General features: G+C 32.3%; 1 protein-coding gene across 1 annotated transcript; it reads left to right on the plus strand.

The window, feature by feature from the left end:
- The first annotated feature begins 2356 nt into the window (after positions 1–2356).
- On the plus strand, positions 2357–24204 carry LOC124533246 (alpha-tocopherol transfer protein-like). Its single transcript, XM_047108450.1, has 8 exons — positions 2357–2378; positions 12645–12802; positions 13523–13685; positions 16531–16589; positions 21595–21791; positions 22503–22613; positions 23153–23255; positions 23747–24204. Exons 2-8 carry the CDS (start codon positions 12649–12651, stop codon positions 23896–23898), a joined length of 939 nt encoding a protein of 312 aa, XP_046964406.1. The 5' UTR covers positions 2357–2378; positions 12645–12648; the 3' UTR covers positions 23899–24204.
- The last annotated feature ends 1265 nt before the right edge of the window (positions 24205–25469 follow it).

Genomic DNA, 25469 nt, shown 5'->3' on the forward strand with positions numbered 1-25469 from the left:
TTTCATATTTATAATATTTATATAGATTATTGGTTGTAGGGCTTTGTGCAAGCCCGTCTGGGTAGGTACCACCAACTCACCAGTTATTCTACGGCCAAATAACAGTACTCAGTATTGTTGTTTTCCGGTTTGAAGGGTGAGCCAGTGTAACTAAAGGCACGAGGGACATAAAATCTTAGTTCCCAAGGTTGGTGGCACATTAACGATGTAAGGAATACTTAATATTTCTTACAGCGTCCTTGTCTATGGGTGATGGTGACCACTTACCATCAGGTGGCCCACATGCTCGTCCGCCAAGCTATACTATAAAAAGAAGATTATTATGTATATTGTGTCGGAGCATACTTTTATTTAGTTCATTTGACTTTCTTTGAGACATATTTTTCCTTCTGTGTAATCGTATTCAGTTTTAGATCATCACCATCCTATAATCGTCTTAATCTGAATAAAAAAAAGTAAAGTAACAGCCTGTAAATTTCCCACTTCTGGGTTAAGGCCTCCTCTCCCATTGAGAATTGGTCTGGAACATATTACACCACGCTGTTCCAATGCGGGTTTGTAAAATGCACATGTGGCAGAATTTTGATGAAATTAGACACATGTAGGTTTCCTCACGATGTTTTCCTTCACCGCCGAGCATGAAATGAATTACAAACACAAATTAAGCACTTATATATAGTGGTGCTCGCCTGGGTTTGAACCCGAAATCATCAGTTAAGATGGTCTGCTGCTGGATAGACCTCATCAATGGCAGCCATTGATCTCAATCTCTCAATACACATCCGTTGTCAACCATCGTCAGCTAACTGGACTGGTTACAGAGATAGTTATATCTTTCGAACCGATTTCTTTCGCATCAAAATCAAATTAATTCTTAATTTAAACATCCATCATTTTTTTTAATGACCAAATATGTTGGTCAACATAAATTAAACCACACGAAAGTTAAATGAAAGTAATGACGTAGGATATGAATTTGAAACATATATATTCCCTACGGATATAATTATTTCGGATTTTATGGGACTAGCGAACAACTTCAGTGTGCTATGCTGATACTAAATATACAACAGAATGCCTTACATACAACATTCTCGTGATCTATATATACATATATAAGGTAAGTGCAAAATAGTGTGTGTATTTACGACGTCTAATTAGAAATTTCTAAAATTATCAGTGTTTCTCTATTAAATAATAAAATTGGAGTGTCTGTTTGTAATTTTAAATAGCCCTTTTTACTCAAACATATACCAAAATAACATTTTTTACCATTTTTGTCTGTCTATGTGTCAATTTTTCCGGCTACTCTCTGAATCGGCTGAATCGATTTTGACGGGACTTTCACAGTCCGATAACTGATATAATAAGGAGTAACTTAAGCTACAATATTTATTTATTTTTTGTTAAATTCATACGCGTAAAATGTCGCGAGTATAGCTAGTAATATAATAAAATATAGGTCAAATAAAATATTACAATTACATATCCTGTAAAATTCGTAACGGACGCCATGTTGCTTATTAATGACCTCTTATTAAAATTGGCAAATCTTAAGCAAACTTTTTGGGATCTGATCACAGATGTAGGCGCGTTTACATTTCAATACAACTTGTAAGAAACTAATGCTGTATAATTTTTATAATTAATAATTAACAATTCTATCCATTAATGTTGTTTAAAAGAATGATTCATTGAATAATGCTGTTCTATTCTTGCAAATGTTAAACCCGTTATGATAGATCAACATCTGATAATAATGACTAATATCAGATTAATATAACTATTATCAGATGTTCGATAGTTCGATTTATCTGATGTCTCTTTCTATCATAACGGTTTTATCATTTGCAAGAATAGAACAGCATCATCAGATCATCAGATCAGATCCCAAAAGTTTGCTTAAGATCTACGACTTTAATATATTTTAAAAATTGATAAAATGGCGTAACATTATTTATTTATATTAAATATAAATTGATAAATTATTAGTTCATTTATTTAATACTAAATATTAATTATTACATTTTTAAAAATTATTAATTCTTGTGGTTCGAATTAGTTAGTTATTTTATTACATAATAATATAAATGGTTAATCATACTTTATATATACTTTATATGTAAAGATTTACTAACCAAATGATTAATGAAAGCTTTTTAATTAATTTCTAATTGGATTTTAAATGAATATGCGAGTTACTCGCTCCATTAGCGATGTACGTTTAAACGAGTCATAAAGTCAAGTTAGCAATACATTTCTCAACCAGCAGAGAGAGGCGATACGAGGTCAGTAATAGCTGACTGCTACAGCTGTGTGGATGTTGGCTGTATAACAAAAAAAAAAAAAACTTTTTTAATCTGTGATCATCGACTCATGTAAGTAATCTGTTTTTTTTTAATTTAAATATTTAATTAAAGAACAATTTATGGTTTTAATTCTGATAATCTGTAAATTATTTTCGTTGTAATTTTTTATTTTCTTTGTGAATGGTCCTCAGTTTGAACATTTAAAGAATTTTTAAAAAATGCCCACCCATTGTAAATAAATGAGACCGAAATGTTTTTTTATAACCTTATACCAAAATGTAAGTTTGTCGTTCATATCAAGTGTTATAATATGAAAGAATTTTGTTATAATATGAAATGTTGTATCTCCTAACTAATATATTTCTACCCTTTATTAAAAATATGAACCTAAAAAAACAATTAGTGACGTCACTAAAAACGTAAATATGTGTCATAATTTTTATATATTAGTTTTCACTTCGATCGTCTGTTAAAGTTTGAAATAGGAACTATTTTTTTTTAAAGTTGTATCTTTAACGTTGCCGATGGTCTTATTCTTTACTTACATGCCATTTTATATTAATTTTTTGGAATATTTTCATCATCAATATGATTTTTTAAAAATGTAGTTATTAGCATGCCTTATGTATTATTGTATGTTCTGTTCGCTATTTTTTGTGTATTTTTTATTTTTCCTATTTTTACAAAGTAAACAGTTTATTTATATAAGAATTGCTGACAATAAGTCTTTAAAAGTTAAAAAAATCGATTATAAATTATTTTTTTCTAGTACATAATTTACGTCTTTTTGTATTTCAAATGAGATAATCCAGCTAGAAGTATGAGTGAGATATTACAACTACAAATAAAAAAGCCAGCGTGTAGCAGGCGGTATCATAGCGGTGTCCACGTACCAAAATTGCAATTTCCTTCTGATAAAATACAAAAAAACATTACGAGTAAATAACAGAAAATTCCCATCTTAAATAAATATGAGACAACATCACATACATTACTCTGATTCCAATGTAAGTAGCTAAAGCACTTGTGTTACGGAAAATCAGAAGTACTGACAGTAACACAAACACCCAAACCAAAGACAACATAGAAAACTAATGATAATGCACATCGACTCGGCCGGGAATCGAACCCAGGACCCACGACCGGTGTACTTTCCGCTCGACCACGGAGGTCGTTGAAAACAAACTTTAATTTCTCGAGATGCAACAAACAAACAAACAGTTTCACATGTCTTGAATAGATGTTGCAATGTTTAGCGAAACGCGACGTGTTAAAATGTAATGCGTTTCTTAAGAGCTCGTTTGTTTAATCTCAGACAATGGTCAACGGTCAGCGTTGTACAAATGTACATATTTCATCTCGTACAATTAAAACGGCATATTGCAAAACCAACTGTACCTTTGATTATAACAAATGAAATATTGTAGCCTAAGTAACTCCCTATTATATCAGTTATCTGCCAGTGAAAGTCCCGTCAATATCGGTCCAGCCGTACCAGAGATTAGCTGGAAGAAGCAGACAGACAGAAAGACAGATAAAAGCCTCTAAATTTCCCACAGCTAGGCTAAGGCCTCCCCTTGAAGAGAAAGTTCAACGCTGTTCCAATGCGGGATTAATTAGCACTTAAAGTAAATTACATAAAATACTTAGAGTATCGTTGCATCATCAGGTGATCTTGTATCATAGTTTTGCCAATATGCTCATCTTCTAATCAAATAAAACAAATAGTAATTACCAAACGACTCACCCTACCTACGTCGGAACTGAGGTGCGATCTCAAAAGAGACTCATATCATGGACGTACTCCTAACAGAGAACAGGGCGGATGTGATTACATTATACGTAGAATTATTTTGTATGATAAAGTTTAGCCAAATTACGATGAAAATAATGATACAAATTTCATAGAAAAACATTACATGTTCAAAAAAACGTCGAAAGTTTTATAGAAAGAAATATCTTAACATAAATTTATATTTATTGCTATTACTTTTGCCAAAACATAATTAGTAGTAACATACATACAAGAGTTCAATTATGCTTGACGACAAGTGGTCCGTGGTCGAGGGGTGTGTACACCGGTTTTCATGGATACGCCACTCCGAGGTCCCGGGTTTGATTCCCGACCGAGTCAATGTTGATTATCATTAGTTTTCTATGTTGTCTTGGGTCTGGGTGTTTGTGGTACCGTCGTTACTTCTGATTTTCCATAACACAGCTTAAGCTACTTACATTGGGATCAGTGTAATTAATGTATGTGATGTTGTCTCATATTTATTTATTTATTTAAGTATAATTTAATTTTACTTTTAAAAAGCATATTCATTCAATACTTTATTGTTATTCGAATTCCATATCGAATATAATACTTCTAACGATTCTGATAAAGATGATCATTCTACCGAGCGGAAAATTAGTTAATCGATCCCATTAACTAATTTACATAGATATGTTAATAACAGACGAGTTATATGTATTTCCTGTATGGAAATAAACTAATACATACTAATACGACGTTATTTTATTGTAAAGTAAAAAGTAACACATGTAAATATTCTATTGTAAAGTACTCGTTTCGTTTTGAGAAAAGGGTCAGAGCTCACATTAGCGGACTTAAATGAGTAAATGAGGGTAGGTGATTATCATTTTCCCCTTAGTGAAATGGAAGTAAATTGAGCTTGCAACATTTGTCTGTTTAAGTCATTTCTTCAAAGATAAATCGTCTTCTTTCTATCCTTCAAAATTGAAATTGACCATATTTGTTCAACTCCGATGACATACATTTTGTATGTTAAGTGTTGCTATGATTAGTAGTAGCTTCACTTAATTGTAAAATGCCGATTCAAAAGTGCTTGTAGAAGCCTACTTGAAAAAAGTTTATTTTGATTTGATTTGATTTCATTAAGAAAAAAATGGCTTCAGAGCAATGATAATAAATACTAAGAAGAAACCGTTAATAGCGTAGATGCGAAATTTCAATAACCCTCTCAAAACAAAAAGAAATATCATTACCCCAACTTAGGACCATATTAGGTGGTAACTTATCGATTTCCCTTTCTATACTAATATTATAAATTCAGTGTAAATACTACCATAGGTGTTTGCATTGGAGGAGTATGACGGTATAAGCTCCTAACCTTCTTATATCTGAGGAGGCCTTAACCCAGCATTGGGAAATTATTAGACTGTTATTAAATGAAAAAAAAAATCTATTTCTCTGATGCTCTGAAGTTCTTTCACGGCCTATTAAGAAATAGCCAAGCAAAGTCGCACGAATTAGTAGCATATTGAAATAAAAATTTAATTAAATTTGATATAGATACCCGTGTATAAGCTTTTTTAAAATATGTTTTATATGTTTATTTGTTTTGAACTATTTTTCCTAATTCAGCTGTCGTTTCATAAACTTTGTTTATAGTGTAAGAAGTCTTGATACTTTTACACATAAATCTATCCTAATGTTGTAAATGTGAATGTAGCTCTGTCTGTTTGTCGTTCTTTCACGACCAAACCGCTGAACCGAATTTGATGAAATTTGGTATGAAGCAAACTATTTTTAGCCTAGTACATGACCAACACCGTAAAACGCGTGCGAAGTCACGGGTAACAACTAGTTATAATATATTTTGTGTTAATAGCGTCATCTCTCCACTATTTGGGAAAGCATTTACCAAGTCAGAACTTAGTCTACAATACATTATTCTAAGTTATAAGGAGAAATGTTATTTTATGTAGTATTAAATGAATTTCAGCAAGGATATTAGAACTTGGCACCCATTTAGATCTCATTTCTTTTGTCGTTGACTTCAACAACCAAGGTGTATTTCATAATACTGAACTTGGCTCTCATTTTAAATTTATGTTTTTGATGGGATCATAGTTCCAGTTTAAAATTCGATCGAGCCAGTGTAACAAGCCGAAGGTATATACGATATTAGTTCCTAGTATTACTAGTATTTAATAAAAGCATTTATATTAAAGGTCAGGAACGGTACTGGATGCAAGTTGCATCGTATGCCGTTAGGTGCATCGACCTCATCCTAGTATAGGGTATAATTGTGTATTTGCGCTAATCGTAATACTAGGCAAATCTTCAAAACGTAATAGTTCTACTTGATTTATTTTATATTAATAGAATAGTTTCGTTTAAATTAAAAATAGATGTTGTTCTGTTATTATCTAACTAGTGGCCCGTCCCGGCTTCACACGGGTGGACTTTTTTTTTATATTTTTACCTTCTATTTAAATTCCTTTTTTTCTGTTTTCTGACATCTTTACAGTTTCAACTTATTTACACAAAAAAGATATAAATTATGTACACTTTATCTATTAGTGGAAAACCGCATGAAAATCCGCTCAGTAGTTTTGGAGTTTAAGCGTACATACAAGCAGAGAGACGCGGCCGGGGGCTTTGTTTTATAAAATGTAATAACAAAAATATTTTAATGTGATGAAAAATATGTTGCTCGTCATATTACAAAAAGTCTTAAATTTTTTGTAAAGAATATTAGCACATAGGTATAATATATCAAAAGCAATTTAAAATTAACATAAATGTATATTAAATAGTGTAAATGTAAAAAAATGAAATGACAGGAATAAAATCTCGCTAAGTTTCTTTCCTTGAAATCTGTCTATCTATTAAAAAAAAACCGCATCAAAATCCGTTGCGTAACTATAAAGATCTCAGTATACATAGGAACAGGCAGCGGTAAGCATCTTGTTTTATACAATGTAATGATTGCAGTTCATTTAATATTAAAATCACCGTATAATTGCTGCGCTGTAATTGATGAGCTCATGTTATTTTTACGCGCGTTAAACCCAATGATTGCATTGCAAACGAAATTAAGTTCTATTCACATAAAATTAAAGACGAATTTTATTTGCTATGTTTTATGTTTTAGCATTAATTGTATTAAAATAGATATAACTATAACGAGAAGAAATATGTAGGTATATAATAAAAAAAAAAAAAACAAAAAAGGGCATACAAATGAATATAAAGATGATTGTATAAAGAACAAGAAAATATTTAATCAAAATCGGTAAAATCGTATTGATAATCAACTGAAATCAAATCCCCTTATTCAAAGAACGATATAGAAGCCACCGGCTTGAAAGAAAAACAACATGGGAAAAATAAGTCATTCTATTTATTGATGAAAACCACATCAAAATCCGTTGCGCTATTTTATAAATATAAAATCTATGCAGCCTGGAAACTTCTTTGTTTTATATCATGTTAAGACATCACGTAATTTCCATGTAACATACAAAACTTTGCAGTAACCAATATATTTTGGAAAAGTTATAAAAGGTCCTTCTGTCGTGTAACTCGCTATGAATTTAGCATGGATTAACAAAATCGTTGATATTTTTTAATACAATACAGTAACAATTTGTTGCAATGACTCGACACGATGAAATAAAAACGTTTCGAACTTATGAATCAATATATAAAAATAAACCCATAGTTTTGCTCAAAAAAAAGGTTATGAATCTGAATTAAAAAACAGTAACAATGAACTATCATTTTTTGTAATATTTATATTAACACCACCGCTATTCACCACAAGGGAAATCACCAGCACTATTAAATAACGGCACTTCAGTTATTTTTTCATATGTGTTAAAAAATCCACAAAACAATTCAAATGTCAAACATCAAAAATTATGATTAAAAGGAAAAAAATGTTGTATAATAAATGAAAACAAAAGAGTTTCTTCCTTATTAATGTAAAAACCTAAATCTTTTTATGATTTTAATAATATTTAGCAATTATACAAATCACCGTAAAATTTTAAATAACTTTGAAATAATATATATTATCTACACGGATTTACTTTGCTTTGGCTAACACAGACTCCGTAGATAACTAATTAGGTATAATAATATAACTAACTAATAAAATAACATATATCGTAAACATAACAACAACAACAACAACAGCCTGTAAATTCCCACTGCTGGGCTAAAGGCCTCCTCTCCCTCTGAGGAGAAGGTTTGGAACATATTCCACCACGCTGTTCCAATGCGGGTTGGTGGAATACACATGTGGCAGAATTTCTATGAAATTTGTCACATGCAGGTTTCCTCACGATGTTTTCCTTCACCGCTGAGCACGAGATAAATTATAAAGACAAATTAAGCACATGAATCAGCGGTGCTTGCCTGGGTTTGAACCCGCAATCATCGGTTAAGATGCACGGGTTCTAACCACTGGGCCATCTCGACTCTTGTAAACTCGTAAACATATAATTAGCAATAATTTTACATATTATCATTATAAAAACATACACATAAGGTATAATTAAAGATACTCATTTAGTATTTATTTTACTCATTTAGGATTATTTGTATTTATTTTTTGTCTTATCAAAAACAGGCTTTTACGAAGAGAGAGTTGTGTGCACACCAGTGCCGAATTATATATTAGGCAATGTAGGCAGGCTGTCTAGGCTGGCGAAATTTTGAAATAATGTTGAATAATTTATTACTAATGAATTCGTTGAAGCAAAATATTTTTCCATTCATACACGATAATGACGCATTCCCAATATAATAATAAAATATTATAATTTTAATAATTTGTGTTTTGGTAAAATTTTTATTTTAGTGAGTTCGAAAAGGGTAAAATTGACTCCAAAATGTGCCTATCTAAAACCTTGTCATTGTTAATCCCCACCCCTGGTAAACAAATTTCTGTACTGTAACATCTTCGTCGTCGTTCCGCATGCATCGTTAATGGCCGTCGTAATCAAAATCTGTTATAACATATCTATATAGTATGAAACAAAGTCGTAACCCGTCATAAATACATCTTTTCATTCATCATTCTCATTCATTATCACTCATCATTCTTCGCAACGGATTTTAATGTAGTTTTCATCATTAAACAGCGCGGCTCAAGATGAAGGCTTATATGTATAACATGACTTATGTACTAGACAAAAGCCTATAAGCAAAAATAACAGTTTCATTTTATATTATTTCTTAAAATAGTATGTTGAAACGGGTGGCTCGTTTTAATAAAATCAATAATTAATATACGGAGTGGGTTTACATCAAATTTGGTTAAAACCGGTTATTCTGAATACTTAAAATTGATAATATGTTCCATCATTGACGACGACGCCATTTTGAAACAAACCACAAAACAGATTCTAAACAAAATAAATATCTAGCTGAGTCACGAAGTACTAAGAGTCTGCAATATATTATTTATTGAGTTCTACTGCTTTAAGTACATAAGCGTGTATGATTATATAATTGTTTGAAGTTATATCTTTCCTGTACACAAATAATTATTAATTATAATAATATTTTTTAAATTTAAACTCAAAAATATATTTTTTTTAATCGAGAGGTTTTATTTTGATTACTTATATGTTTAGAATTAGACAAAATAAACGATAATTCTTGTAACTTCGTTTATTACAGGAATCCTTATTTAAAAATGAAATATCTTAATTCTCCTATAATCATTTAAAAGTCAGCAAATCACTTTCAACACACTTTTTGGAAGTCACTCATCATCGTATTTTATTTATTTAAATACTTTATTGATCACCACAAAGTATTTTGGACAAAAGGCGGCAGGACTTAATGCCTGAAAGCATTCTCTGCCAGTCAAACAGAAAAGTACGAAGGCGGTAAATAATAAAGAATTAACAATATATGCACATATTTTTATTAATGTAAAGAATAAAAAATTACTACATATAAAACAGTCAAAATATATCCTAATATTTGTCTAAACTAAAAACTTATCAAATTCTAACGCAAGCGCTTGTAAAAGCCTACCGGAAACCATTCTTTTATTACGGTTACAAAACGTTCTCGATTATATTTCATATAAATATAAACAAGTATCAATCTTAGGCTATTCCGATCCAACATCGGGCATCGTTTACTTTTCGATCCGATTTCGATAAATTAACCATTTCTTAATTGATTTCAATCCTAAAGTAATTTTTAGTTTAAATCGAAGTTCTTTAAATCTATATTAATTTAGAAAATGTAAATTTTTGCAACTTATGCACGAATTTCGTGTGTTTTTGGGGCAAAATAGAAATTGCTTTTAAATTAAATATAGCCGAACACAAGGTTGATGATATATAACGATGAATATATAAAAACTATAATATATGCTTTGTATTAAATTAACATTTTATAATAAAACAGAATATTATTAAATATTTACAAATAAATAATTTCCATTATATCAACAATTACGATGAATATTCACGATTTTATTTACGAATATGTTCAAATTGATCGAAGCGAATTCTTTTTTTTTATTTGCATGCAAAAATTATTTATAGAAATTTGCTCTAGTTTTATATTTGCTCTAAAAAGCGTTGTCCGAATAGCTTTAAATATACAGAATTAAAGTATCGTTTTAGTATCCAATAATTAGAAAGTATTTATCAGAAATAATCTATATACGTTTTTGCCTTATAACTCATAATACATCAATAAGATACATCGTCTATAACAATATTAGAAATGAGGAAATAACTCTGTACCTCTTCACGATGCCGCTGGACCGATTTATATGAAACTTGTTATGAAATAAGTCACAAGTAAGGACAAAGGCTACATTTTTAATTAACCCCTCGAGTGGGTAAAATTGTTGTTGAGTGATTTTTTCTTTAGGGATTTTTTTTGTAAATTATGCGCAAATAAAGCCGCAGATTCAGCTAGTTAATTATAAATTACTACATTAAAGTATTGAAGAGCTGAGATGGCCCAGTGGTTAGAACACGTGCATCTTAACCGATGATTTTGAGTTCAAACCCAGGCAAGCGTCACTATATATGTATATGTGCTTAATTTGTGTTTATAATTCATCTCGTGCTCGGCGGTGAAGGAAACCTGCATGTGTCTAATTTCATCGAAATTCAGCCACATGTGCACCAAAACGCATTGGAACAGCGTGGTGGAATATGTTCCTTAATGGGAGAGGAGGCCTTAGCCCAGCAGTGGGAAATTTACCAGGATGTTACTTTACTTTTTTTTACTACATTAAATATTTAAAGTACTATTTATATTATTTATTTAATACTATTTTAGTCATAAAGACTGATTAATTTTTTCTTATTTAAAAATAGATATTTTAGACAACGTTCTTTACGTAACTCTTAACCTACTAGATTACTTTTTCCTAGATTCGATTAGGAAAATGGGCCGTTGAATATTTTGTCAGATCGATATTTTTATTGAATTTTAATCATTGACGTGTGTGTGAACTCGTTCTTACAACTAAAATCTATAAATAAAATACTATTGGAGCGTCTGCTTGTAATATTAAAATAGCTCTTTTTTACTCAATGCATACACGGTACATATACCAAAATAACATTTTTTACAATTTTTATCTGTCTGTCTATTTGCTTGTTCCTGCTAATCACTGGAACGACTGGACCGATTTTGACGAGACTTCCACGGGCAGATAACTGATATAATAGGGAGTAACTTAGGCTACAATAATATATTTTTTGTTGTATTCAAAGGCGTACAAGGTCGCGGGCACAGCTAGTATGACAAACAAATATATGTAGGTATGTAGCCTTAGCGTCACCATATCGTCGAAATACCTATTACTTCGGTATAGGATTCTTCAATATTGAATGATGAAATAATGGTTAGCTAGGTGACAACATATACGATTGATTTAAGGTCAAGGATGTGAAATGTATGCAATCCCTCATTCAGATACGAAACATAATTGCTATCGTATTTGGCAACATATAAACTTTTACTAATCTTTATTAGTTTTACGTGATGCTGTACGGTCAGCAAAACAATATATTTTTTAATTGTTTTACTATCGATTGTGGTCAACATACTTTAATGTATACAATTAATAATTATTTAATCTTTCTACTCCTTGATATACTTTAACGTTTATAAAGACTTTAAATATTTAATAAAGATTGTTTTTACTAAAAAAAAAAAAAAAAGAAAAAAAAAAAATTTAGTAGATAATGTTGATATGATTTTGAAATAATTTGGAGCTTTATAACTTTGATAACTAAAGATCTCTTTAACTATAATAGTTTTCAACCGCCGCCCATAGACAATGGCGCTGTAAGAATCATTAATCATTCATTTCATTACCAATGCGCCACCAACATTAGGAACTAAGATGTTATGATCCTTGAGTTACAACTTACACTGGCTCACTCATCCTTCAAACTGGAACACAAAAATACCAAGTACTGTTGATGTGAGTTGAGTTGAGTGATGAGTGGGTGGAACCTACCCAGACGGGCTTGCACAAAGCCCTACCACCAAGTAAACTGAACTGTAATAATTCTTAATTTCAGAACAATGAAGATAAAATCAGACCTACTGATTCAACCGACGGAGGAGCAATCCAAGGAGATTAGGATCGAATTGAATGAAAACGTCAACACAAGGGATCGGGATCTAGCCGCGATCAAGGAATGGCTCAGGAAAGAACCGCATCTGCCGAACGAATGGGGTAAGTTTTGAATGATTTTAATTTAAAGTGTTTGATAATTTAAACGTCGTATCTGCCATATGTAAGAGTTCAATGAGTTTTTATTTAATTCGAGTAAATAATATGAATGTATGGTAATTATGTAATTTTTTGTTTTGTTATTGTTATAATTCACTCACACAAACACAAAAGTAATACCAAAGAGTAGATTTACACACATGCGCAATAGTTTTTTAGGTTGTTTTTTTTTATATTTATTTCTTTCTTTAACTTTCGGGAAATGTATTAAGCTGGAAGGGGATGTTTATTATCTATAACAGTTTCCCAAACCAAAACAACTGTTATCGTTACTGAGATTTTATGATACCTGTAATGAGGCAGGGTTTTTTTATTAATATTCATGTGTCAGAATTCTTGTAACTACATTAATATAATTAGAGATAAAACGTCTTCTATCATATCCTACGATATATAGCTTATAGAATTGTTCCTCCTTTTTACAATTTTAATGTCAATGTATATTGAATGAAAGTGAACCAAAAATGCATAACATTATGATCAATTGGGGCTTATTAATCATTGATAATATGCACAGGAATATTGTTTTTTTTTTTTTAATGAATTGTAGTGTAAATGTATGCGACTGGCTTGCTCGACATGCGAGAGTGACAGACGTGCTATTAATTTACTCCCCATAACCCAACATTACAGAATGGTTAATATTTGTTTCCATTTCTACAGAGGACAATCCCCTGATGACGTTTCTACGTGGAAGCAGCTTCTCGTTGGAGAAGTGCAAGCGCAAGCTGGACATGTACTTCACAATGCGCGCCGCTTGTCCAGAATTCTTCACGAACAGAGACGCCTCAAGCCCCGCTTTAAAAGAAATCCTTAAAAGTAAACTGTAAGTATCAACTTTAATTTTCCAAGTTTTTCACGGCAGTAAATACTTTTAAGACTACTTTTTTCAAGACCTCCGTTGTAGATATCTTACTAGCCAGCGTAGATTTTGAATTCTGAGATCGTGGTAGGTATTTTGCGAACCAGCCGACCATCTTAATATTGTTGTTGCGTCTTGAAGGATAAGTGAGCTAGGGTGAGCAAGCAATGCATGCATGGCACCTTGTTGTTATGAGGAATGATTAATATTTCTAATAGCATTAATGTCTTTGAGTAGTGGTGACTACTTACGATCAGTTAGCCTATTGGACCGCCAATCTACCTATATGACATAAAAAGTGTCCTTTGAAAATGAACCAATTTTCTTCAACGCAATTGCTAGATGTTTTAATCGCTTACTCAAATTTTATGGCCTTCTACTCGTAACACCCAAGTTCAAATCCCGAATAGGTCTAGAAACTGAGGTACGTAAATCCTGTGTTGCTGAAATCTTTCCGATTCATCAACCAATTTTAATTGGTTGCTGAATCGAAAAGATACATAGTATATAAGTCTTAGTAATACAAAATAATATGATATCTTTTTACATCAATGACGATTTTTAACTCAAGAATAGACAAGTGTATAAATAGACAGAGGCGTTGTTTATTTTAAATAAACAACGTCATCAGTATATCGTACTATTAACATAGTTATTGTTGAAATATAAAGACCAATATTGACCTTAAAAAAATTAACATACGATAAAACACATCACTAAACTTCACTTCTTGCAAAAAGAGTTCTAAATCAAATCCAAAGAGTCCATTTTTAAATGACACATTGGTTATACAAGGTATTTCGAAATCAAAGCAAAAGATACTGTAACTCATGAGTATTAAGATTGATTTTTAAGAAACAGCTTCCGAGCTTAGGCCTTGATGATTCAAGGACGTGTGCTTGCGCATAGACTGCGTAATCTTAGTAAGCAATATTGGTTACGTAAATATTTCAAACGACTTAATTCGCATTATTTATTAATATGTGACGTCATCGTCATATGTACATATACGATCTACACGAGAATGTGTGATGTATTCACACATCGACAATGTACAAACAAAGTACATACTAATATTGTTTCAGTCATTAAATGTTCGAAACGTTTATCGTTTGTTTTTATTATTATTATTAACATAAACATAAAAATAATTTTATGATTTAACTCCTGTATTTATTCACGCAAAAAGCAAATAAAAATAAACCTTATTCGGTAGGCTTTTAAAAACACTTTTGGATCGATATTTTTACAGATTTCAATTAAATGTAGAACTACCGAGAAGAATCAGCAAGAAACTGAATAATATTCCAACAGTTAAAATACAAACCTCATTAAATACAAAAATATATTTTTTTTATGGTATAGGTTAGCGGACGAGCATATGGGCCACCTAGTGGTAAGTGGTCACTATCACCCATAGACAATGACGCAGTAAGGAATATTAACTATTCCTTATATCGTCAATGTACCACCAACCTTGGGAACTAAGATGCTATGTCCCTTGTGCCTGTAGTTACACTAGGCTCACTCACCCTTCAAACCGGAACACAACAATACTGAGTACTGTTATTTGGCGGAAGAATAACTGATGACTGGGTGGTACCTACCCAGACGGGCTAGCATAAAGTCCTACCACCAAGTAAATAATATATCATATGAAAGTCAAGAAGTACTAACTCGACGATTTTTAACACCTATTTATATTATTACCTTACCTTACCTTACCACAATTCCACTTGGGTTCGTCGCAGCATGTCTTCTCCTTCCATACTTCTCTGTCAGACGTCATCTCACAAGTAACATTCTTTCTCACCATATCGTCTTACACACAATCATTCCATCGTATCTTGAGTCGTCCTCTACCTCTATATTCATCCACAGCCACACCCACTGCTGGGCTAAGGCCTCTTGTCCCTTTTTGGGGAGAAAGTTTGGAACATATTCCACCACGATGTTCCAATGCGGGTTTGATTCCACATGTGGGAGATTTTCTATGAAATTAGACATATGTTTCCTCACGATGTTTTCCCACACCTCCAAGCACAAGATGAATTATGAACAATTAAGCACTTAAATATTAAGTGGTGCTTGCCTGGGTTTAAACCCGCAATCATCGGTTAAGAACGCGTTCATAAACACTGGACCATCTCGGCTCTCAACTACAAATACAGACACAAATAGGTTATATATACTGAACCTAAATAAAAAAATCCGTTTAAAGTGTTAATAATAATAATTGTTTTTATTAATAAATATCTAACGCAAGACAATTACGTTGCATCCGTTGCGTTCCATTGAGATAAATTAACTATTATTGCAAGTTATAACTAAGAAGGCGAAGGGAATATCAAAATAATAAAGTGTATTTATATCATTTTTTTTGCGTTTTATAATATTCTTTATGAACAAACATACTTATCTATTAATAACTAGCTGTGCCCGCGACTTCATACTCGTTTGAATATACAAAAAAGGTTTTGTTGTAGCCTAAGTTATTCTTTATTACATCAGCTATCTCCCCGTAAAAGTCCCGTCAAAATCAGACAGACAGACAGACAAACAAAAATTAAAAAAATATACATTATATATATGTACCGTATATACAAACATATGCACTTGTAAAAAGCGGTCATTATAAGATAACAAACAGACACTCCAATTTTATTATATGTATATATATAAAAATATATCAAACGAAAATTAATATGCCCAAGATGTGTACCATAATAAACCCGATCGTTACAAATTAATTAAGTAAAATGCGATCGAAAACAAAACCAATAATTAATTCTGTTTAATTTATTTCCAGTCAAGGACCAGCGTTACCAGGTGTCACGCCGAATGGCAGAAGAGTCACAATATGCCGCGGTGAGTACAGCCTGCCTAACGACCTCGTACAACTTTCGCAACTTTTGTACTTTCGATATTCGATACTTCAAATTAATGCCGACGGATTTCGTCACTGGAATCTTCAAGCTCATGAATCTTGTAATATACTAGTCGCCCGCGGTTTTGTTTGCGTTTTAGGGTATCGGTTGTCATGTGTTATTAAAAAGTAGCCTATGTCCTTTCTTGAAGTTGAAATTTGCTTCATACCAAATTTCATCAAATTCACTTCAGCGTTTTGGTCTTTTTTTTATGAATGCCAAATTCCAATGCGGGTTGATGGAATGCACATGTGACAGAATTTCGATGAAATTAGTCACATGAAGGATTCCTCACGATGTTTTCCTTCACCGCCGAGCTCGAGATGAATTATAAACACAAATTAAGCACATATATATAATGGTGCTTGCCTGGGCTTGAACCCTCAATCATCGGTTGAAATACACACCTTCTAACCACTGGGCCATCTCAGCTCTTTGTCTCATTTTGAAGCTCCAGCCGTAGATGTGTAGAATATTAAAGAGGTATCTTAATTGCAATTTAATTATTAAATAATTGTTATAATATAACAAAGAATTAACTTTAAGGAGCGGAAAAGAATACTGGCCGGTTAAAAGGCTGTAATAAGGCGGTTGTAAGGCTGGGTACACAAGAAAAATAAAATCTTAAACAAAAGCAAAGTAAATTGTTTTCGACAAACTTCAGTTCTAACCGAACTAATATATACTATTTAACATTAATTACTTCATTTAAATAAGGTGTCATAATATTAGCACCAATTGTAAGAGTAACTTGCAGTTTATCATTAAATGAAGTCACATCAAAACCTGTGATAGGTTTCAACTAAAACAACAGCCTGTAAATTTCCCACTGATGGGCTAAAAGCTCCTCTCCTTTTGAGAAGGTCTGGAACATATTCTTATATATCACATAGGTTTCGAAATTCCTAAAAAAAATTTTTATAAACGCAAAATTTCACAGGAGACTCACTAGTTTGGAATTTCTCTAAGATATAGATATCAGACTATAAACCTACCCATCCTTTCTGTTACGTTAAAATTAACCGGATTTAACTGGATAAAACTAGATTTAATCGGTATTGACAGTGATTTGCTATTTTTTGCGATTGTGATGCGTTTCCACTTAGATAATTGGCAGTTTTGTGTTTGAATTAATTGCACACCAGTATAACACGAGATTTATAATCGTTTACTTTGTATGATTTTGTTACAAATCTTGACTGTTTAAGTTAACAACAGATATATACCAACACGCTTATAAGATGTTAATAGTGGAAAAACAAGACGATAAAAAAAAATGTTTCCTTAGACTCTATTGATTTCCTGTATATATTTTATCTATACTATTATTATAAATGCGAAATTGCACTGCCTGTCTGTATGTAGAGTTGAGATGGTCCAGTGGTTAGAACGCGTGCATCTTAACCGATGATTGCGGGTTCAAACCCAGGCAAGCACCGCTGATTCATGTGCTTAATTTCTCTTTATAATTCATCTCGTGCTCAGCGGTGAAGGAAGACATCGTGAGGAAACCTGCATATGACAAAATTTCATAGAAATTCTGCCACATGTGTATTCCACCAACCTGCATTGGAACAACGTGGTGAAATATGTTCCAAACCTTCTCCTCAAAGGGAGAGGAGGCCTTTAGCCCAGCAGTGGGAATTTACAGGCTGTTGTTGTTGTTGTTGTCTGTATGTTATGCCAGTGAACGGAATTTTTGAAATTAGGTATTAAGCAAGCTTGATCTTCAAAAAGGACAACCTTTTAATACCAACACCTGACTCCTAAAACGTAAACGAAGCTGACAGCGATGACTAGTTTTAAAATAATAATTAAATGAGATAAAAAATATAACAAAGACCAATATGACATCCCAAAATAACATTGAACATACTATAGAACTAATAAAAACATCACATCCCAACGTGTAGCGTATATCGTATGTGCGATATTGACTATAATGATTATACCATTTAAAGGATATATGTATTAAAGTCGCGTCACATGTTGTTAAGTTACGTCATTTCACGATTAAGATACGACGTGGGTGGTATAAAATAGCATTGTTGATCTGAAACGTTAATCTATATATTTGAACCAATTGAGAAATTTAAATATCAGTAATAAGACTTTGACGACCTCCGTGGTCGAGTGCATACACCGGTTTTCATGGGTACGCCATTCCCGGGTTTGATTCACAGACGAGTCGATGTAGAAAAAGTTGTATTAGGTCTGGATGTTTATGGTACTTGTTACTTTTGATTTCTATAACATAAGCTCTAGCTGCTTACATTGTGATCAGATTAATGTATGTGATGTTCAATACAAATATTGTAGCTTCAATATAATTCTATAAAAGTTTCTACAGCAAACGTAAATCATGAAATCAAAACAAACATAGCAAAATAAATATCTTCATCGTTTAGAACCTCTAGTGTTGTTTATATAATAAATAAGGATATTTGCTATCAACTCACGTAAATCGCATGCATGTAAATATTAAACATAAAGATTTGTCCTAAGAACAAAGTACTGTGTACAAATAATACTTGTTTATTCTTCATATAGTACGACACAACTTAGATGTAGCATCGGCAAATTTCGTAAAACCGATCACATCCGAATTGAGTACGTTCTGCCAAATTATCAATATTTATTTCTTATGTGAATACGATTTTCACACAAACGTAAAAAATTGTAATATCATATGACCTAATATAATATAATATATTCGTAAATTTGACACATCGATGTACATGCACTGACGCGAGAATCTATAGCGACAAATAGCCGAATGGCGCGATAGAGAGCTATTTCTATTGGTTGTGTAAAGCAGGAATCGGTTTTATTGAATTTGCCGATGCTACATCTCAGTTGTGTCGTGCTATACGTAATGATTCTTTCAATATTGATTCTGCGATATTGACAAAATCTGACTTGTCAATTGATGTTTTCGATTTCAATTATCATGTGCTTAAATTGAGTTTATATTTCACCTCGCGCTGTGATAAAGGAAAACATAGTGAGGAAACCTACACGTGACGCATGAAAACTGACACGTGTATCTAGTAAATCATATTTGAGCAGCGTTGTGTTTACTCCAATCTCGTCAAAAGAGACTACTGAAGTAGGTACATTTAACGTACCTTTTTTTTCGCGGGAAAAACGCATTACGCGCTTCCCCCGCGTGATGGAAGGTAGGGGGGTGTGTGGGACTCCCCGGTTTCCTGCCGAGTGCACCCAGGTCAACCGAGTGTACCCACTAAAAAACCAGCGGTACCCTCTCCGTCTTTCGGCGGACGCCACGGGATCGCTTACGCATGCTACCGTGACGCCCTGACGGTCGGCCCGTCTATGCTGGTCTTCAACACCTAGGGATTTCCTTTAGGATTCCCGGGGTACGGAGACTCCCCCTTTACATTTAACGTACCCAAATTACAGTCACGATATATTTTATTGTTATTTTAATTAATATTATTTAAAAAATACATTTATTATAACACTAGACTAGGTTTTATGCTGTTATTTTACTCTTTAAACGTATTTAAGATAATCACAGGCTACTTAGACCCATAGTCCTATAGTGTAAAAAGGTTTATTAATTATTATAAACAATTGTTTCGATTCATTTAATAGATGTAAGTCTAATTACTTATATATTATTATTATATATTTCATTTTATTGAATACGTTTAATTATTTTATATTATTAATCGATATTCAATTGTGTACCTTAAATGCATTGTGCATTTAATCTAGATCAATATGGCTCTTTACAGCATGTAACTCAAATGAATATTTTCTAATGACAGAAAAACTATGAACGTGGTATATTCTATACTCGGGCGGTTCAGTTAATTTATATATCTCACGTGTACCGACTAGATTGTTTGTTTAAGTATATATAATATTGTATAACATATTTCTTTGTCTGTTAATATTTAAAACTTTTACATAGTATAAAACAAAGTCGCTTACCGCTGTCTTTCCCTATATATGCTTAGATCTTTAAAATAGCGCAACGGAATTTGATGCGGTTTTAATACATAGAATGATTCGAGAGGAAGGTTTTTGTATATATAATAAATGGACAATATAGTAAAAAATACTGATAATTTTAGACGTTTATAATGTGATGTCGTAAATTAACAAATTGTGTAGTATATTTAGTATGAGTATTGAACCCGTGCGAAGCCGCGCGGGTCGCTAGTAAAATATAAACGTGTAAAACATTAAGAACAGTTTCCTAGACATTCATACAACAATAAAATATAAATAACATCGACGTAATTTGCATAATAGTTCCCTGTCGTACTACGTATGAATCACGATCTTTATATCGTGTATGTTGCAGCCATTTAGTTGAATTAGATATTTAATTAACAGCCTAGCCATTTCACTAAACGGCGTTTAACCAACGTCCAGAATGAGATTCAGGTGAGGTTTACACTCAACTGAAACTACCAATTTACATTGGACTATTTGGAAACTTAATGCATGTAAACTAAAAGTTCAGCGCTAACTGGTTATATATGTAAGGTACAACTCCGTCAATGAATTGCTGAATGATACCTTAGATAAATTCTATCTGATGGATCTTTTAATTATGGTCATTCAAACCTCAATCAAAATCAAAATATACTTTAATCAAGTAGACTTTTACAAGCACTTTTGAATCGTCATTTAACAACTGTTTTAAGTGATCCTACCACCTCTTCGGAAGGTTACTGAGTTACTCTTTTTCAACATTTAACTAGTACAATTATATATGTATGTAATTTATCCTGCCTGTAAGTCAACAGGTATTTACTCCGCGCTTTTTTATCATCTATAAAATCTTGTATTGACTAATATACCTTCTTTACGAAAGAAGTTTTAACAAATAATTTGATTTGAAGTTAAAAACGATTCAGTATACAAAATGTTCACTGAAACACCAATAACCAATGCACACAATATTACAGGCCTTTACCCAAGTCTGGACTCCCAACAAATCACCGATACCTTGAAGCTGGCTCTAATGATCGGTGACGTCAGACTCGTGGAGGAAGTCGTGGGTGTTGCTGGTGACATCTACGTGCTGGATGGTGCCGTGCTGGGACCGAGCCTGCTGGCCAGGCTGTCGCCGGCGATTATCAAGAAATTCATGATCTGTGTTCAGGTTAGTCGGTTACAAAGAATACATTTTGGTAGTAAAGTAAAGTAAAGTAAAAGTAAAGTAACAGCCTGTACATTTCCCACTGCTGAGATAAGGCCTCCTCTTCCATTAAGGAGAGGGTTTGGAACATATTCCACCACGCTGTTCCAATGCGGGTTGGTGGAATGCACATGTGGCAGAATTTCGATGAAATTAGACACATGCAGGTTTCCTCACGATGTTTTCCTTCACCGCCGAGCACGAGATGAATTATAAATACAAATTAAGCACATGAATCAGCGGTGCTTGCCTGGGTTTGAACCCGCAACCATCGGTTAAGATGCACGCGTTCTAACCACTGGGCCATCTCGACTCACTTTCTATGATATCACTTGGTACACTTTCTATGAAATTGACAACTATCTATAGCCAATATTTAGGAAAATTGGAGATTCTGTCAAAATTACAAAGCTCAGTTTTTTAGTGGCTCAGTTATTTATGCTCTCTTTTTCGTATAATTATTTATTATTCTTTCATTATTGGTAAAGAAAACCTTTGTAAAAACCATCAAACCGTAATGGAAAAAAGAAGCTTTGTTCAATAATTTTGAGTACTGCCTTTTGTGAACAAATTCACAGGGTGTATTCCTGAAGAGCAATATTTTATCAATCGTTAAAATTGTCGTCTTCTTTTTTCCAGTAAGATTCAATGTGCGTATCTTTTTTCTTATTTCAGGAAGCATACCCGGTAAAGCTAAAGGAAGTCCACATTATAAATACGTCACCAATCGTAGAGAGATTCGTCAGTTTAGTGAAACCATTCCTGAAAGAGAAGATCAGGAAACGAGTAAGTCAAGTCTTTATAACACTGTAAAATATTCCAGAATTTCTACTTAATTTTCTCCAAATTAAGAGGGCGTTTATTTGGAAAATATATAAGTTATTAATTTTAAAGAGTCGACTTCAAACATTTCCATCCATTCTTCTTGCACTTTTTGTAGCATACTTCCATTTTTTTATTTATTTTTTGATGTCCACAGTCTACAAGTCAGTCAGTCAGTCAGTCTATAATATACTCGTAGACTATGGACATCAAATGAAATTGTTCATTAAACAGCTAATTAGTATCAAATTGCTCGAAACAGACTTCACATCTTATCTTATTTTATATTGTCTATTTTACTACTAATTTAAATTGTGCATGATTGTTTATATTTATGAGAAAGTATTAGTGTTGTTGTAATTAATTATTTGCATTCCATTTTTGTTTTTTTCTTTTGCTAAAGAATTGGAAATACACACGTTAAGTACGAAGCTTTTTGTTAAATATAGAAGCAACAAAACATCGAGATGCATTTATAATAACAAAAACACAATTTCTTACAGATTTTCATTCACAAAGAATTAAAAGATCTTTACAAGTACGTTCCTCAAGAGATGCTGCCGAAGGAGTACGGTGGTCAGTGTGGCACTATGGATGAACTTCAAGGTACATTCACTACTTTAGCTTGACTTTACATTAAAAACCAGCTGATACAAAGTCAACTCTTCACACTTGTTGAAATGTTCAATAGCAATTCCCAATACTGTCTTAACGCTATATATGTATGCAAATATTTTTCTAACGTGTAAGTATTTGTATGTAAGTTTATGACTGTACCGCCTGTACCGATAATTTTAAAATCTCTTTCAGATTGGGTATTGTACAACACATGAAATAATTGTTTATATTATTCTTTTTTGTTTTGAGCTTTATTACTATTTTCTTTTATTTTTATATTTGTGTTTAATCTGAAACTTTCTTCATTTTGTTTGTGGTTTACAATAACGTATATTATCTACATACTTTTTGGTAACTCTTGTTTAAAGTATATCTTTAAATATTACAACTGCTTCGATAAAGATCTCATCTGTGTCCCGTCTGTATTCCGAACATAGGTCTTGTATAATTGGTTTCTAAAATCAAACAATTTCTTACAGAGAGGTGGACTCAGAAGCTGATAGAATACAGGGACTGGTTCAAATTACAAGATGCACTCATCGCTAACGAAAGTCTGCGACCTGGCAGACCAACCAACTATGACGAACTTTTCGGCATCGATGGCTCTTTCAGGCAGCTTGCTATCGACTGATGCTTAAGACATATGACTTTCTATTACATCAATAATCAGTTAAACTATAGTGCATCTCGCTCTTTCTTATGTCTAGAGACTTTTACTTGAATCAGTTGTCCTGCTCTCTTCAATAAATTACATTGATTTCTTATCATAAGTACTGTATGACTTATCAGTTAAATATGAAATCTACTATTTTGACCGTCAACTATTAGGGTAGCATTTTAAATATGTGATCTTAATAAATTAGTGATAAGCAAGTTTGAAATATATTTGTATTACGTATGGTATCCGATACGATAAATCATATTACCTTCAAATAGAATAACAGCGCTAAGTTGAGTAGTAAAAATAATTATTACAATGGTACCAACATGTAAAAATCAATTATATCTGTCAGTATGAGATAAACTAAAAAAAATTCTTGTAGAAAACAGTACAATATAAATTTACAAAAATGAAAATAACGAATCACGTTTGACCATTTCAAGTTCGGTTAGTGTTCAGATTGATTTAATATATAATAATATACTTTCTTCGTAATAACATTTTGGAATATACATAATTTCTCAATGGAAAATCTTATGCCATGAAGGCAAAATCTAACTAAGTAAATAATTCTGCACTTATATTATTCATTACACTTGTTCCGACAGGACATCCATAAAGATAAAAGATAAGATATAATTGTTCCTAAAGTTTGCTTGAAAATAAAATCCTTATCCTTTTAAAGATTGGCCTAATTCTAAATAAAGTATATTTTGAGAAAATAATAGTTTAAAAACACTAATTGTATTGTCATTGGCACTTAATACGTGTGCAAAGTTTCGAATTGATTAGACTTCTGGAAATAGCTGAAAATCGCGCTTAAAGATTCCGTTACATACATACATACAGCCCAAGCTTATAAAAGCGTGTTAATATAGCGACTCGCCCCGGCTTCACACGAGTGCAACACTGATCTTCTTTTATTTTATTTTGATCTAGCTCGAAGTGCTCAGCCAGCGTTTGCAACGAAAGCGCAAAGAAACCAATACGACGTCGCTGTATAAACCTGTAAAATAGCCAGTGTTTACTATATTGTAATAAACCGCACAAAAAATCGTTGTGTAATTTTAAAAATCAAAAACATACATAGGGATACACAGCGGTAAGCGACTTCGTTTTATTCTATACCATAATGCTCTACGATTAATCGTATCGGACAGCTATGTAATATGTACTATCGTTATTTTGTTGCATCGACGTTACGATAGAAGCTTGAAACGAAACTCCTTTGTTAAATGTCAAAAAAACGATACCCTATCGTGACGTCATTGTGACACTTTAACGGGGTCGAGTAATATACCTCAAATTATCTTTAATTGCGTAGGATTATATCAATTGGTTTTAACACGCAAGTTAGGTTAAATTAGATATAATTTCAATTTAAAATGGTGTAATGTTTATAATTTAAGCGGACTTTATATTATACAAATACCTTTGAAATATTAAAATTTATGTATAAAAATGTGATGTGATGTTATACTTCCAATAATAAATTGAATATATTGTAATGTTTAGTGTTATTCATTTATTTTATATATGTT

This window comes from Vanessa cardui, chromosome 10 (assembly GCF_905220365.1).
Source record: "Vanessa cardui chromosome 10, ilVanCard2.1, whole genome shotgun sequence".
In the NCBI taxonomy this organism is placed as follows: domain Eukaryota; kingdom Metazoa; phylum Arthropoda; class Insecta; order Lepidoptera; family Nymphalidae; genus Vanessa; species Vanessa cardui.